The sequence below is a fragment of the Chaetomium fimeti genome (genome assembly GCF_033439085.1).
Source record: "Chaetomium fimeti strain CBS 168.71 chromosome Unknown B0H64scaffold_4, whole genome shotgun sequence".
In the NCBI taxonomy this organism is placed as follows: domain Eukaryota; kingdom Fungi; phylum Ascomycota; class Sordariomycetes; order Sordariales; family Chaetomiaceae; genus Chaetomium; species Chaetomium fimeti.
In genome coordinates, this window is record NW_026944332.1 from 457,202 (window position 1) to 473,386 (window position 16,185).

A 16,185-nucleotide genomic window follows, 5' to 3' on the forward strand; every position below is an offset into this window, starting at 1 on the left:
TGGAGCTCTAACGACAGTCACTGAGCGGTCCCCAAGGTGCTGATTGTTCTCACCAATCAAATAAACGATAGTACCGATATAGTGGGGCGGTCGAGAGGGTGCACGTGCTTGATTTAGTGAAGGTTTTGAGGGACAGGAGAATTACAGATACACGTCATTGCCATGCCATGTCGTATGTGTTTCCTTCGAATACAGATTCACCTCGAGACCCCAGGGCCGTTACGGTCTGGAAGGTTCCGTGTCACCGTACGCACCGGAACCAGGATTAAACATGGTAACGACCGTGCGGGCCTGCTTGTTTTGAAACAGTCGACATTCCTCGAGCATGAAGGATTGGGATGATGTCCGAAGGAGAAAACAAGGAACACCAGAAACCCAGTACACCTGAATTCTGTCACATCTGGAAGCCAAGAGCAGCCGCAGCGGTCGAGATTGGCCCTGGGTTGGAGATGACGTCCCGGAGATGCGTGGGGCTTGCTGCGTCACGCTAAAAGACTGGAGAATCAAGCTTTGAGTTTGGTCAGCTCGTCAGATGGAAGAACAAAAGACGGGCATCAAGATCAATGTTCAATTTTTGGGGGCTCTGTTTGGCAATAAATAAAAACGTTGCATTTAATTACTTCGGACCGTGCATTGCACCACAGATTCCTCCGACCACTGTTTCGTATCTTCGTTCTCTCCCTCCAGGACATCACCCCGTGTTCTTGGCGCCAGATAAGCAGACAGCTCCCCAATCCTCCAGTTTCTTTTTTTCTTGAACCGGCCCATCCCATCCCATCTCTCTTCAGCACAAAGCCTCCCGGCCATCGCGCGACGACAAAACCGACTGTTCCGTCCCCCGGGGCGTGCCTGATCTTCAGAGACCGAGCACACGCAGCTCTCCCGCTCGACGCATTGGCGCGGCTTCCGGTTGTCAGCCTGGCGCTGAACCACGCCGCATCCGCATCTGCATCATGGCCGACGCGAATGGCACCACTGCTACCCTGAAGGGCAAGGCATCGCGGCCGGAAAATGGCATCAATGGCGCGGTAAAATCTCCGGCCAACGGCCACGCGATGAGCCCCAAGTCGAAGGAGGCGCGCCGTCGACCTAGCATGCTCGCCAGAACGTTTAGCATTGCTGCACGGTAAGCCTGCCCTCTGTTGCCTTTGGTTGTGATCTGTACGGTATACCCGCTGACTTTCCCCATAGGCTGCTGACCTGGTATTCTATCTTGTCGATCCTTTTCCGGTGCCCGGCCACCCTCGAAGCCTGCGACGACACCTCTCCGCGCATCTGCAAGCCCTACTTCCAGGTCAAACACGCCGTCGTGCCCCGCGTCGAACCCTACTATGACATCTACGCAGCTCCGTACGTCGAGCTGGTGCGGCCATACTACAACACGGTCGACCAAACCGTCATCACACCCACCTGGAGCTATGCTAAGCAGTATGGTGCCCCACACTTGCAGCAAATACAGGCACTGGGCACCGCTCAGTGGGAGAAGAGCGTCCAGCCGCAGGTCGAAAAATACCAGGCTCTCGCCAGGGCGCAGTACGACGAGAAGCTGGCACCGCACATCGACCGCGTCTCGGCCGCCTTTGGGCCGTACTACGACATTGCGCGGACCAACACGCTGCAGACTTACCACGAGCTGCTGGTGCCGACGTACCTGTACCTGCAGCCGCATCTGCACGAGGGCTACCGCGCGACTTCGGCTTTTACGAGCGGCACTGTGGTGCCGGCATTTGTCTGGACCTGGAACAAGACCTATGTCTTTTTAGACGGCACCGTTGGGCCGCAGATCAGAGCTGTCTACGTGGAAAACGTCGAGCCCCAGCTTGTTAAGATCGGCAAGCGGCTGGGCCGCTACAGCAGCACCGGCAAGAAGTCCATCCCGAAGCCACCGGCCGACTCCTCGACGAGCGCCTCGACCGAGACCACCTCCTCGTTCACCAAGCCTGCCGTCTCGGTAACTACGGCCCCCACCTCTGCGCCGTCCGTCAGTGCCGCCGAGACTGAAAAGGAGCGTGCCTCTTCCGACCCCGCCCGCTCCAGGTCAACGATGGAGCCGATTCCCCCGCCGGAAGTCGACGAGAATCTCGAAAAGGAGGACCCCACGCGCCGCGAGACTCGGGAGATCGTGGCGGCCGATCTCAAGGACTGGCAAGAGCGGTACGCCAAGGCTGCCGACGAGGCCGCCGCCGAGATTGACGACCGCGTGCAAGAAATTGCCAAGACGATGATCCAGCGGGATGCCAGAACCACGGGCAAGTCGCGCCTGGACCAACTGCGAACCACGGCCGTCTCGGAGCTTGTCAATCTCCGCCGCGCGATCCAGCAGGTCGTCGCGACCGTGAACAAGGGCGGCGCCACTGCCGAAGAGGGCCAGGAGCAGATCGTCAAGGCCGTCCGACGGGCCGGCATGGCGGTCAAGGAGAAGGGCCAGGCCGTGCGTACGTGGCGCGAGAGGTACGAGATCGAGATGCAGAGGTCCGTCACGCAAGCCGCCGAGACCCACTTCGTCATCCTCGAGAACATCCGGGACCTGGCCCTCCAGAAGATCGGCATGAAGTGGGCGTGGACCGACGGAATCACGTACAAGGACTGGGCCAAGTACCACCTCCTCAAGAGCCGCTTTGACGAATGGAAGGGTGATCTCCAAAACCACGTCACTAGCCACCCGAGTCTCGAGGCCGCCCAGATCGAGGCCGCCAACATTGAAGACGACGCGATGGGCGTTGCTTCCGCGACCGCCAAGGAGCTCGCCCGCCTGAAGCAGGTCGCCAACTGGAAGCTGACGGCCGGCGACGACACGACAGAGTTTGATAGCACCCTGATGGAACAGGCCGCCGAGGCCGCCGAGGCAGCGAGACTCGCCGCCGCCAGTGCTGCCGAGGCAGCCACGGATGTTGCTGGGGACGCGGAGGGCTCGGTGGTCGACGGCGCCGACGAAGGCATCAGCCATGCTTCTGAAGCTACCCAGGCCACTTTCGGGTCGCCGGAGGCCGAGGAACAAGATGTCATCTCGGAGGGCAGTTCCGCCTCTGGAACCTCGGACCCCTCATCCGAGTCTGCCGTCGAGGCCTCGTTAGTGCTGGAAGACTCGGAGACCAACCCGACCGACCCTGCCCGTGTCGAAGATGCCCCCGAGCCGGAAGTGGAGGAAGAAGCCGAACCTGCAGCTGAAGCCTCTGAGGAGCTCTCTACCGTCGTCGAGCCCACATCCGAGCCGACCCCCGATGCCGTTGATCAACCCGACGTCGCCTCGAGCATGATCTTTGAGACTCCCGTGGTGGTGGGCAACTTTACCGAGCAGGCGGACGAGGATAAGGCCGCACCTGTCGAGTTGCCCGTCGAGGATTCTGCAGAGGATTCCACCGAGGATTCCACCGAGCCTGAGCGTGAGGATATGCAGTCCGATGAAACCGCCCTGCCCGTCTCCGACACCGCGACCGTGAAGCCGGCGCTCTTCGGCGCCGCCGCCCAGTCTGTGCCCAACCGCAAGCCGATCCTCGACGAGGATGATGATACGCTGGACGATATTTCAGCGGCCATGGAGTCGATGCGCGAGGATCTCAAGTCGGCATACACGTCGGCCATGTCGCGTGCCAGCGACCAATACTCGCAAGCGCTCTCGATCGTGTCTGTTCAGATTCGCGGCACCCCGATGCCAGCCCACGAGCAACTACTATCATCCGTCACGGCCGCATACAGCAACGCCATGGCTTCGGCGAGTGCCCAGCTCGACAACGCCATCAAGGCCGCGTCTGGCCAGGTGTACGGCACAGAAACGACCAAGACCGGCATCCTCCCCACAAGCATCCCGGTTCCCGAGGTCCCTGGCTTTGACTGGGCCCAGATCGAGGCGATCGCCTCGGAGCGACTGCAGCAAGGCCGCGCGTGGGCCGAAAAGGAGTACGAGAGCGCCAAGACCGCCATTGGCCTGGCCACCCCGACTCCGTCCGCACCCGAGCAAGTTAGCAGGCTGCTCGACAACGCGCGCCTCAACTACTACGCCGGGATCGGCCTGGCGCATGACCGGTACTCCGAGTTCCTCGCCGCCGCCAGCTCCGCCCTGAGCTCCGCGACCGCCGCTCCCACGCCCACGGACCTAGCCGGTTCCGCCTCTTCCGCGGCTTCTGTGGCCGGCGAGTCGGCAGCTTCCGCGGCCTCGGCAGCAAGCGAGGGTGCTTCCTCTGCCCTGTCTGCTGCCGCCGCGGCCGGTCACGACACGGCTGCCGCTGCGGGGGACAAGGTCGCCGAGAGCTGGGACGTCGTCGTCTCCAAGATCAGCGTGCAGGTCTACGGCGCCCCGGCACCCACCGGCTGGTACCCGAGCGTGCTGAGCGCTGCCGGCGAGGGCGGGGCGGCCGTCACCAGCGCCGTCGACGCCTACGCCTCGGCCGGGTCCGAGGAGGTCGCCAAGCAGTACTCGGCCGCCAGCAGCATCATCTCCGAAGTGCTCGTCGGCAAGGACCCGTCCTTCTCCGAGAGCGTCATCTCGCGCCTGGGCGCCGCCTACGCCACGGCGTCGAGTGTGGCGGACGCCGCCCAAGCGACTGCTGCTTCGGCCGCGGGCCAGGCCGGCGAGGCCGCCCGGAGCGTCGGCGACAGGGTGGCCAGCGCCGCGAGCGACGCCACCGATGCCGTCAAAGACACGGCGGCCAGGGTCAAGGACGAGCTATGAGAGGAAGTGGAAGAAGGCGGATGATACGAGACATGACCATGATTCCGAGCGTTACTTGCTTCATTGGGAGACGCCGGCGGGGGGCGTGTGTGTGAGACGGAGCCAGGGGGGTTAATAAAAGTCAGGGGGGGCCGGGGGTGGCAATCAAATTGTATTTTGACTCTCCTTTGTTGTATCATCACTATCATATATACCCTCTCTTATTCGGTCTTGTTTCCTTGCCGGTTATGATGTTGTCGAGTCATGCAGGTAGCATCTATTCCCAGAGTCACAATCAAGAGTCAGAACGGTGATAGGCAGCTGAAGCAACTCATGTACATGATCGTGAATTATACGAAGCGCTATGTGATGTGATGCAAATACGCTAATTGCAAATAAAATACAATGAAATAATTATAAAAAAAAAAAGAAAACCCGTGGTATCAAGCAATCCACCTCATCATGACGTCCTGCTCCGATAGTTGCATCTCCTGGAAGTCCTTGGGCAGTTCCACCTCGACCGCCTCGTCATAAGAATCATCATCATCATCCTTGCCCACGACACTACCCCGCTGCTGTTGTTGCTGGTGCTGGTGCTGGTGCTCCTGCTCCCGCTGCTGCGCCAGATACGAGCCCCGCTGACTAAACTGCGACCGGCGGTTCGACAGCCGCTTCTGCAGCGGCGAGACCAGGCTCGGCGTCCGCTGCGACTGCTCGTCGTCCTCGTCGAGCTCCGACACCTGCTCCGACACCCTGCTGAGGCCGCTCATGCGGCTGAAGCGGCTCGACTGGGTCGACATGCGGGCGTGGGCGGGGTAGGGGCGGGCCGACTTGCGCGAGAAGATGACCTCGCCCCCCGGGAGCCGGATCTCGTTGGCCTCGAGCGTCTCGGCGATGTCCAGCATCAGCACGTCCATCGGGCAGATGTAGGCGACGCGCTTGCGCTCGCTCCACGCCAGTATGTGCCCGCACACGGCGCCCTGGTCGCGGTCCACCACCCACGCCCCGCTGTCCCCAGGGATGCCCATCGGCAGGGCGGCGCGGCCGGGCGCGGGGGCCGGTGCGGCGGGCTGCTGCGTGCCGGACACCTGGTAGATCTGGCTGGGCGAGACGCGCCCGTAGATCTTGACCGACGCGACCGCCTGCAGCACGAGCCCGCTCTGCAGGCCGCTCGTGCGCGCCATGCACTGCACCTCGAGCCCGGGCAGGCTGGACGAGGGCACGACCGAGGTGGGGTGGACGACGACGGGGTCGTCGGCGGCCTCGCTCTGCCACGAGAGGCGCCTGGGTTTGGAGGCCGGCGGGACGTTCGGGATGAGGTTGCCCTCGGGCGCGCGGTCGTCGCTGAACTCGAACAGCGCCCAGTCGATCTCGTGCAGCAGGCCGTTTTCGGTCCGCCGCCGGATCCCGCTCGATGCGTACACCTCGCCCACGGTGTAGGTGTCAAGGTGGTCTTCGTCCTCGGTCTCGGCGGACGGGTAAAAGCCGTCGGGGACGTCGTCGAGCGCGGGCTGGGTGATGATGTAGCCCTCTCCGCACCCCGGCTCGACTCCGGGGATGTCGCCGGGCTCGAACTCGTCTTCCTCCTCCTCATCGTCCGAGTAGTCGCTGGTGATGGCCGATTCGGAGAGGGTGTCGTCGGTTTCCGAATCCGAAAACTCGCAGGCGTAGTCTTCGCTGCCGCTGCTGTCGGGGTCGTCATCGCCGTGCTGGTACTGGTCTGCGTACCACGCCGCCAAGTCTGTCCTCGGGCCGGCCATGCTCCTCGGCGCGCCGTCTTTCCCCGCCGCTGCCGCCTGGTCCGGGTCATCCAGCATGTGGTGAACCGTCATCCCGTATTGCCTGTCGTCCACCGTGATGAGGCCGCCGAGGCTGACGGGAGGCAGGTGGCGGTCGCCGATCCAGGCGCCGATGCTCGCGCCGTTCTTTGGCCGTTCCTGAAAGTCCGGGTTGGCCGCCATCACTTCCTCCTGGCCGTCGTCGACGGCTTTGGCCATGCTCCGGCTCGGCTGCTTCCGCGAGCGGAGGACCTGGCCCCGGCACACCTTGAGCGCGACGCCCGCGGGCCCGTCGAAGAGGTCGCCCAGCTTCTTCTTCAAGATTGCCTTCACCTTGCCCACCGAGGTGCAGACGACGAGCACGGTCGGCTTGGTCCTCTGCGGGCTCTCGCCGATGGATTCCAGTGAAATCTCGACCGACTCGGGGTTCTTCCGGTAAAAGTGGCGCAGAGCACCGTTGATCTGCGGCATGAACACGGTGTTCCATTTCTCGATGATGTCAGGCGGCAGGGGTATTTGGGGGTAAAGCCGCGTCTTCTTGGACGGCTTCGTGGATTCGTCGACTGCGCCTGTTGTTAGTCCGGCTCGGGGGGTATGCTGATGGACGGACTTACCTTGGCTGTCGGCCCGCGCGATCTGGGTGGGAACGGCGGTCTGCTCCGGTTTGCTCTCGGCTCGCGCTTCTCGTGCCTTGTCGGATTTGCGCACTGAGGGGCCCGCCGTGATCGGCGGCGCTGGTTCCGGCCGGGGCTCGCCGAGGTCGTCGCCGAGCCGCTCCTCCAAATTGCTGACGCCGTCGAGGATGCAGCAGGCCTCGAGGTAGCGGCTCGCCTTGAGCTGGGCGCGCGACACGACCTGCTCGGTTACGAGGCCGCCGGACATCTCCTGGTCGACGGCGTTCCAGCAGGTCTGCACCGCCTTCATATACAGCGAGCCGCAGCGGATGGCGAGCGTCTCCAAGACCGACTCGGGCAGGGTGGGCGACTCCATGTTGGGCACCAGGTTCTCGAGCTTGGTCCAGAGACCGACGGACAAGAGGACCATGGCGAGCGAGTAGAGATCGAACGTTTTGGAGTCGGCATTGTTGGCCAGCGGCGATTGGGCGCTGTTTCTGGGATCGAGGGGGTGTCTGTACAGAGAGAAGGGTCTCGGGGTGTCCTGCGACAGCGGGTCGGTGAAGAGGTCGAAGGAGGAGAGCAGGGGCCGCCTGATGTCGACTTCGCCCTGGGTGATGCCGCTGACCTCGGGGTCGGTGCCGACGGCATTGCAGAACGAGATGTTGTCGCCCACGAGGTTGCCGTGGGTGATGCCGCGGGCGTGCATGTCGAAGACGGTGTTGGCGAGGTTGGCGGCGAGCCGGAACTTGGCCTCGAGCTTGGGTTCGAAGTCGGGGCGGGCCAGCAGGTCGGCCAAGGAGCACAGGTTGTAGAGCGGGTTCTGGGTGAGGTGCTCAAAGGTGACGGGGTTGAAGGTCCGCGGGAACTGGTAGACCAGGCCGAACCTCGCGTTCTCCATGTCCTCAAAGTAGCCCAGCAGGCGCGGCAGGCCCGTCCATGACCCTGGCGACCGCTGCGGCTCCGACTGCAGGCCGGCCGACACCTTCTCGAAGCGCGCCATGGGCGGCGAGATGCCCGTCACGGAGTAGATGGAGTCGAAGGCGGCGTACTCGAGCAGCAGCGGTGCGTGCGGCTGCCTCACGCCCGCGGCGGTCTGGGTGAGCTCGGCGTAGGCCTGCTTGCTCATGAAGACGATCTCGCGGGACTGCGCCTGCTCGGCCCGCTCCGTCATCGGCTCGGCCTGCATGGAGCGCAGGTTGGTGAGAGACTGGGGGTCGATCTGCTGGGGCGTCTGGATCCGGGACGACTCGAACGGGCGGAGGTCCTCCGGGGCTGGGGACGGCGCGGACAGGGTCTGCCGGACAGCGGCCGAAGCTTGCGATGACCGCGTCCTCGAGAGGTCGTAGAGCGTGTCGATGGACGTGGTCAGGTCGCGGATCAGATCTTCGAACCGGTTCTTGTCCCAGACAACCATCCGGATCTTCTCGCCCCGCCTCGGGGCAGCCTCGGGTTCAACCTTCTCGCCCGCCAGGCGGCGCGAGCTATTCCAGAGCGGCTCGGCCTCGGCAAGAATGTCCTTGATAGTCGACATGATGCTGCCGACGACCTCGCTAAGCCCGGCCTTGGAGAGCGACGAGTCGATCAGCACCTCCGCCGACTGGTTGGGGTCGGACCACTCGAGACCCCATGTCACGAGGCGGTCCTTCTGGATGCGCAGCTTGCGGTGTAGCGACTTGATCTCGGGGTCGGCCTCGGCATGGTGAACGGGATCCTTGACAAAGTCGGACGACTTCTTCGTGTCATTGTACAAGCGGCTCAGCCTGCGCTGGAAAGCGGGCGGTCGGACGCCACCCATGGGGATAAAGGCGTCCATGGTGAGGATGAAGCGGGCACCTGTCTAAGATGTTTGTTTGGTAGCGGGTTGGCCGCGCCGGGGCGGCAGTCTGAATGTCGCCAAACCAGGGGGTGGTGGTGGATGATATCAACTCATGAACTGCGAGGGGTAGGAGGGTGGAATTGGCGTGGGTTCCACTCGAGTGAGGCGTGTTCAAATCGAGTAAGGGGTCGAAACAGTGTCGCCGTCTAGTCTAATGGCTAGTTACTTCTAGGGGAAGCGACGTAAGTAAACTAGGGGCGAGCCCTGGGATGTAATGCATGCATGCAGAATGCAGAATGCAGTCGAGATGAGATGCAAGAGGGGTCGAGTCGTTCAAGTCAGACCGGACGAGTTCTCGACAACGTCTTTCGAAAGCGCGGGACCGGCTAGACAAAAGGCAGCTTCGTGCCTGGGTTTTCTTGCAAGGGGGCAATCAGCGGTGCCCCGGGCGACGCAGAGTTTTGGACCTTTTGCGAGCCATCACGACTCTCCTTTGGTGAGGCGAATTGTGATTTCGTTATTTCGGTGCCTATCGCGCCCGCCAAAATTGCCCGCCTTCGGTGACACCCCACTCCTCTTTTGCTGGTTTTGGGCGCCCCGGGATGCGAGCTGCAGGCCGGAATGCTGCTGCCTGGTCTCGGAGCCAATCCCCAGGCACCTGTTCGACCCAAACGGGGTCGTTGAAAGCCGCTGCCTTGGTCTTGGCGTGGGCCATGCACGTGATACGAGTCCGAGATCTGCACCTCGAACGCGCCCGGAGATTATGTGGGACTCCCGGCCCCTCCCGACTCCGGTGGACCCACTTATCCGGGATCCGTGGGCGGTGGCCAGGAGAGGAAGGACTCGGGAGGCGGTCGACTTAATCTGTAACAAACTATTGGAGGTCTAGTTACCAGGTTTGATAAAACGAGTATTGCATCGGATATCCCCTAAAGGCTCTGATTAAGGGCGTGGCTGCCCGACATGTATAGATTAACTAATACAGGTAGTGTTGCAAATGTTCGGACTCGCGCCCGAGGCAGACATTAGAGGACCGCGGGTGGGACAGTTCCAGTTAGCGAGCTGATGCCTATAGTTCTTTCTCCCTCTATGCATGCCTGGTCCGAGTCAAGCATACAAATCTTTTTGATTACAAAACAACCAAAGGCGATTTCCCTTTTTGTCATGTCCCGTTTCGGTGTCCGGGTTAGGACTCGGGAGTCTTGGATCAAACCACTGGCAACCTGCTTGGACATATGGGTGAATGCAGAGGTACCTAGAATTGGGTAGAGTGTCACTTTTGATAGTGAAAGGGAGAGAACATGGGAGATTGGCCGCACCTTGCCGCAATTCTGTTTTGTCTACCTACTCATAAGCTCAATCCCAAGTCCCGCTCCATCGCATTTGACATTCTATCCCGTTCCGAATCCCATCACTAGCCTCCGTCACGTCGTAGGTTGGACTGGCATAAACACCGTGTACAAGCCGCGCGGATCCGCTTCTACCAACATAGCCATGACGCGCTGTATGACGAGGGGATTGCCCCTTGCCACGAACTTGCCGGGACCCAGAGGGTCGGTCATGAATGCGCGACCCGGATTGTTGATGTCGTAGGGCCTTCCGTCCACGTCCCACCCGACTTGGTCGTCTGGGATGATGGGTGGTAGTTCTGTCGCGAGGAGTCAGCAACGAAAGCTTGGAGAAAAGCGATATTGTATACCATCCAGTACGGCCGGCCCAGGTTGAGGGTTTCTATCAGATTCGGCCATATTTATGATGTTGAAATAGTGGGTTGGATGAAAAGTGACTATTGAAGTAGGTTAGCAGGCATATTTGAAACGAAATCATGGCTCGACTTACCGTGATAGTGACTTGGGCTTATGGATGGGTTGATGGATTTTTGAATGCTTGCGGGTCTGAATTTTGAAAGTCGCCCGTATTAATCTGGTAGTTGAGCTTTGTGGATTGTTCAGTGGAAGAGGGTGGGATGATGACGGGGGCAGAGGGAAGGAACTGTTGATTTATCGAGAGGAAGGAAAATCACACAGTGTGAGGCAAGGTGTCACTCTTCGAGGTTCGGTTGGATGGACAGTCAACGATGATTATGCAAATTTATTACTAGTATATTCCACATCCCCCACACGACAGCTACTCGTCGTCTTTCCTCAGCAGAGCGTAGTTACTACGGCCCCTCCGCTTCCACCACCAGAAGCCCGCGCCCGCGAGGGATAGCAACAAGCCAATCGCACCACCAACGGCTAGGTAAAACACCGGACCCGGTCCGGCCGGGAGATCCACCAAGTTCTGATTCGTTTTCACCGGATGCAGCATCATGTTTGGCGCATAAACAGTCCCGTCCTCGCTACGCCAGAGCACGTACGGCACCTCGGCACTCGCGTTTCCGCCCCGAGGACCGCGGGACAGCCAGGCATCGTAAATTTCGTCGGGGAAGGGCGACGAGTACCAGAACGACGACGAAGTCGTGATGTAGGCGTACGGCGTGATCCGGTAGATGGCGTCGCCATGGGCCATGCCGACCATGCCCGGCTTCTGGTGCGACTCGACATCGCCGGGCCCGTTGTAGAGCTTGTACATCTTGTCGAGCGGCCACTGCGGGTTCTGGTACACGGGGTGCGGCGGCGCAACGAGCTTGAGGCCGTGCCAGAGGGCAAACGACGACAAGGTGGCCTCGGAGTGCACTGCGAGATCCTGAGCGGCCTGGGCGTGGTGGGCAGCGTGCAACAGTGTCCTGCTCGCGCGGCCCATCGCTGGCTGGCACATCCACCGGGGCGTCCTGGTGCCGGCCTTGAGCCTCTGATACCAGTTCCGCCACGCCCAGTCCACCATATACTGGACATGGGCACATGGTCCGACGGCGATGAAGTCGGCTTCCTCCCCTACACCCCACTCGAAATTGTCGTCTAAGGGGTCGTTGACGGGTGGTCGTGGTCCGAGGGGCTCAAAATCATCGATTTTCATCCCCCAGCCCAGCCCACCTTGGCCCTCCAGGGACGCGTTGACGGCCGCCAACAGGTCCGAGTAGCTGCGGTGGGACTCGGGCATATAAAACCAGGTACTGCGCTCTATGGCCTGCTTGCGCGGCTGCTCGCGTGCAAAGTCGGACATTCCCATGAGGTAGCGGCCGGCGTGCCCCGTGAATCGAAGGTCCAGCTCCAGCTGCCAGTAGTGGTCAAACTCGGGGTAAAAATGCCCAAACAGCTGCAAAGGCTGCATGACCTGGTACGTGGTGATGTGCGTCTTGATGCTGGGATACCAGCTTTGGAGGAGGGTCTCGTCGAACAGAACGGCCATGCTGCGGAACTCGGCGGGCACCAGCTCCCGGACCGCCCGTCGGTAGTTGTCCTCGCTGGCAAAGATGTCGCGGCCCTTATCCTTGACATTGACGAGGATGAAGACGGTGTACTCGCCGCCGAAACGCAGGGCGGTTTCGGCGGTGGTCGCGCGCAGGTTTATGAGGTCCTCGGTGGTGTAGTTGTATCCCTCAAAAGCGCGGAAGACGATGGCCGTCCGGGGCACATGCCGGGCCGCCTGCGGTTCGACCACTGGCAGCCTCACCTCCTCGCCCGCCTCCCGCATCCGGAATCGTTGCTTGCCAGCATCAATCGGTACCGGCTGTTTGAATCTCTGGGCATTTCGTTCCAGGCATTGGTTCTGCAGCGCCGCCCAGTCTGTCGAGTCCCATGCCACCTTCGTCTTGCCGTATGTTGGCTTGTCGTCGCCCCAGCCGTACGGTCCATAGCGCTCAGCGGCTGTCATCCAGGTTTGGCTCAACCCCATGCTCTCATGAGAGCCCACGAACGGGCGCGGATATGCTGCCATGTGTGGTTAAATACGGACCGTGCCATGACACGGCCAAAGCCGAAGAGGCGGTTCAACGTTTTGCAAACTTACGAATGTCGATGGCGTTCTCAAGCGGGTTGTCATCGTTGTCCTCCTGGCCAAGGTCTAACCCTCTCGGTCCTACACATGGTACGCGAGGCGGTGCGAGGCTCCATTGTTTGATTTCTGTTTCGAGATCCGGGGCGGTGTTGATGTTTGGTCTAGGACCGGCTTTTGGCCGCCCGTGACCCGCAGGCAGGCTCTCGAGACGCGCTTCATCACGGATTAGGAATTGTGTGCCCACGAGCCCCAGCGCCAGCGCAATGAGGACAAAGAAGAATATGCGCGTCCGAGCGGCGCCAAAACCGATCATAGTCGAGTGCGGGTTTGAGTTGCTCCCGACTCCTGCAGTCGTGTTGTGTGGCGATCAGGCCAGTGAACAAAGTCAAGAGAACCGACCGCGCTCAGGGGGGGGTTCACTTGTTCTTCATAGCTCGGGGTTCCACCCTGGCACCCCATTCTCGCCCGGTTGTTCCCTGATTCAGCTTGGGTTCGTTTGTGTGGAGAAGGGTCGAGTGGCAGATGATGGCCTTTTCGTTTCGTCTCATCCATGATCCTTGCCGATCGTCGCGTCGTTGATTTCAATGATCAATGATTAGCGGTGCAAGGCGGGTATCCACGAGCCGGGATATATTCGCTCACAGCAACGAGCCCTCTGTCTTCGGCTCACGATCTTGAGCGGCTTATTTGTTGAAGCCGTTCCTTCCTCTAAGCCAGAGGGTAACCGCTCTAGAGGGCAAGAGCGGTTGTCTAGGTATCGGCTCGATGGAAAGAGCGGGCTGTGGATCGAGCCGATTAGGGGCTCTAAGCCGGCAACGTACCGTTAGCCTCCGGCTTACTCGCCTGGGGCTGCTCTTTTTGCTCAAGCGGGGATAAATTCGCTCAAGACGTAAGCCGTCAATGGTTTTTCAGTCTCGGCATGGGGCGGTAAACTGAGTTCTCGAACGCGTTCTGCATTTTTTTTCGGTAACATGTCGTCCGACACTCATTTTTGGGGAGCCACACATGCATGTCATTTGCCCCGGATTGAGCCACGATTCCTTCGGCCGGGAGTTCGTTTGGTTAGTGGCGTCGAGTGCCGAGCTCAGGCTCCTTCAAGTCACTTTTTCGCAAGGACAAATCTTCCTTTCGCACAACCCCAACCCATGACCCAGCAAGCACAACACCTCGCCCGAAGTATACCGGCCAAGAACCCGTGCGCATTCCCGGACTCGGGCCGGCTCTGTAACGATCGCAAACAGCACCGGCAAGAGAAACCGGAAAGTATCACCTCGGTATTATACTTCGTTTATATTATAATAATTAACACTCTTGGTGACCAGAAGGCTAGGGGACCAGGATTCTCTTTTTTCCGTTTCTTCGTTCTGTTCGCCCGCCTTGCGCGTCCTTGTATTTAATGGTCGGAGGCTCGGGGCCTCTCAGGGGTCATAACATTGAAGGCAGGCAATTCTATTTCTATTTCCGCACTTGCAGAAGTGACTTTTTTTCGCGGCAACTGTGACCGCAGCCCTCTGACCAGAGGGCCACTCGCGAAGGCGAATCGTTACCTCGATCGAAGGATCCTGGATCCGTGGTGGCGATTGTTGTTCCTTGAGCCATCTCGCTTTATACTAATTAACTACATTGACACCACAGCGGGTGTGGACGTTCTCAGCATTTGTGGTGTGTGTGGTTTTGACGTGTATTACCGCTTCACTAATACTACCTAGGTACTACGACGGTATGACAATCCTCTCCCGCAGAGACCGGCGTATTGTGAACTGGAATCGTACTACCTAGTGGATAGTAAGCAGGGTTGTGCTATATTGCGGCGACTCTGTTCTCGACAAACAAAATGTTCCACGCCACTACCAACCGGTATATAGGTACCTTGTGGGGATGACGCTGTGATATAAATCATGATGAATCATGACGTACCAAGGCCCGGGGTAACAAACTCCGAGTCTGCATACGCCTGCCAACCAACCTTCTATGCTTTTTGGCCTTGTCACCCGTGTCCATGTCAACTGGTCGCCTTCAGGGTCGGTTTTAAAGACAACGAGAACATTAGTCAAATAAAGCCCTGGAAGAGATAGTCGGGAATTCAGGATCAGCAGTTCACTCTTAAAGTGATCCTTTGCAACGCTCTAGATTTTTAACCATAGCTATACTGGTACTACCAAACATTCCTGAGTGATATTGATGTCGGCTTCGTTTTGGTCACGATTGCAAGAACGGGGCCCCTTCCCCTCGGAGTTAAAAGACCTGCCCCGCATGGAATAAATACGGTATGTCGGTACACCTGGCCGGCCAAGGGCTCCAAACGGCTGGGCTGCGCCTCGGTCCTACGTCTATGTCAGCCACAGGCGTTCCCCAACAGCAGCCTGAACTCTTTTGGTTCCTTCCAGGGCCACAAAACTCGTTCGGGAAACGCCACGTTGGTAAAGCGGCTTTTGTATCCCAGGCTTACCAGTAACTCATGCAATAAGAGGCACAGATCATTTCAATCATTTCCCTTCTCCCTCACTTTGAACAAAACGAGCGGAGAGAAAGGATGGCAAAGTCAAGGAATCCGGAGGGAAAAGAAGCAGTTCCAACCGCTAGCTTTGAGTTTGAGCCCTTCGGTCGCCTCCCGGCCGAGATTCGAACAAGTATTTGGAGCGCTGCTGCCTCCCTGCCGATATGCACGCCAGGGGTCTGCTTCTTCGCCGAACGGGACAAAGCCTCGGAAGAGGAACCCCGCCTCCTCGTACAAGAACCGCGCAACAAGGCCTTGTTGGAAACGAATACCGAGGCGCGCGACGTAGCCTTGATGTCCGGGGGACCAACTCGCACCTACGACCCCGACAGGGACATACTGTACATCAGCGAAGATCAGATAGCCTTCAAGCACTTCATCAACGGCCCAGAATGGGTTACCAAGATTCGGCATCTCGCAATCGCCTTCTCATGGACGACATGGGGGTTGCACATCTCCATTGCCATGAGGAGGCTCCATTCGCTCGAGACCCTCTCCATCGTGTGGCCGGACTCGTCTGGCACCTTTGACTTCAGGGCTTCCGTCGAGCTCCCGGCCGACAAGAGCGCACCCCTCAGGCGCTTGACTGAGGAGGAGCTCAGGGGGTTGACCATCGAGGCCGACTTCATGTCCAGCACGAGTACGGGTGATTTCCAAGTTCAGTGGAGCGAAAGCGGGTTGGAGAATATGAAGCGGGTAGAGGAGCAGATGGACGTCTATTGCTCGCCGGAGGAAACGGGTGACCACCTCTCGCCTCTGTGGGATTCCGGCGCGAATCGGCTCAGGCTTCGGTACGAGGGGAGGCACTTCCAACCCGTACCCGCACAAGCCAAGTTTCAGAGCCTGAGATAGAAGAGCTGCTAGGTAGCGACCCCTTGGACCGTTTTCTATGATCTCGATAGAGTTTGATCGATCCGGCGAAAGCCCACGAGACACCCAATAATGAGGGG

At 59.7% G+C, this 16,185-nt stretch overlaps 4 protein-coding genes across 4 annotated transcripts; 2 read left to right on the plus strand and 2 right to left on the minus strand.

Moving 5' to 3' along the window:
- Positions 1 to 553: 553 nt before the first annotated feature.
- On the plus strand, positions 554 to 4,992 carry B0H64DRAFT_358672 (uncharacterized protein). Its single transcript, XM_062801653.1, has 2 exons — positions 554 to 1,126; positions 1,192 to 4,992. Exons 1-2 carry the CDS (start codon positions 954 to 956, stop codon positions 4,667 to 4,669), a joined length of 3,651 nt encoding a protein of 1,216 aa, XP_062658736.1. The 5' UTR covers positions 554 to 953; the 3' UTR covers positions 4,670 to 4,992.
- Positions 4,881 to 8,994, minus strand: B0H64DRAFT_142427 (uncharacterized protein). The gene is made up of 2 exons (XM_062798288.1): positions 7,041 to 8,994; positions 4,881 to 6,989 (listed from the first exon to the last, which is right to left on the minus strand). The coding sequence occupies exons 1-2, from the start codon at positions 8,854 to 8,856 to the stop codon at positions 5,092 to 5,094; spliced, it is 3,714 nt and encodes a 1,237-aa protein (XP_062658737.1). The 5' UTR covers positions 8,857 to 8,994; the 3' UTR covers positions 4,881 to 5,091.
- A 1,948-nt stretch (positions 8,995 to 10,942) lies between these two features.
- On the minus strand, positions 10,943 to 13,380 carry B0H64DRAFT_142450 (uncharacterized protein). The gene is made up of 2 exons (XM_062798289.1): positions 12,751 to 13,380; positions 10,943 to 12,671 (listed from the first exon to the last, which is right to left on the minus strand). Exons 1-2 carry the CDS (start codon positions 13,049 to 13,051, stop codon positions 10,987 to 10,989), a joined length of 1,986 nt encoding a protein of 661 aa, XP_062658738.1. The 5' UTR covers positions 13,052 to 13,380; the 3' UTR covers positions 10,943 to 10,986.
- Positions 13,381 to 15,017: 1,637 nt separating this feature from the next.
- On the plus strand, positions 15,018 to 16,185 carry B0H64DRAFT_142456 (uncharacterized protein). The gene has a single exon (XM_062798290.1). It carries the CDS (start codon positions 15,272 to 15,274, stop codon positions 16,085 to 16,087), a length of 816 nt encoding a protein of 271 aa, XP_062658739.1. The 5' UTR covers positions 15,018 to 15,271; the 3' UTR covers positions 16,088 to 16,185.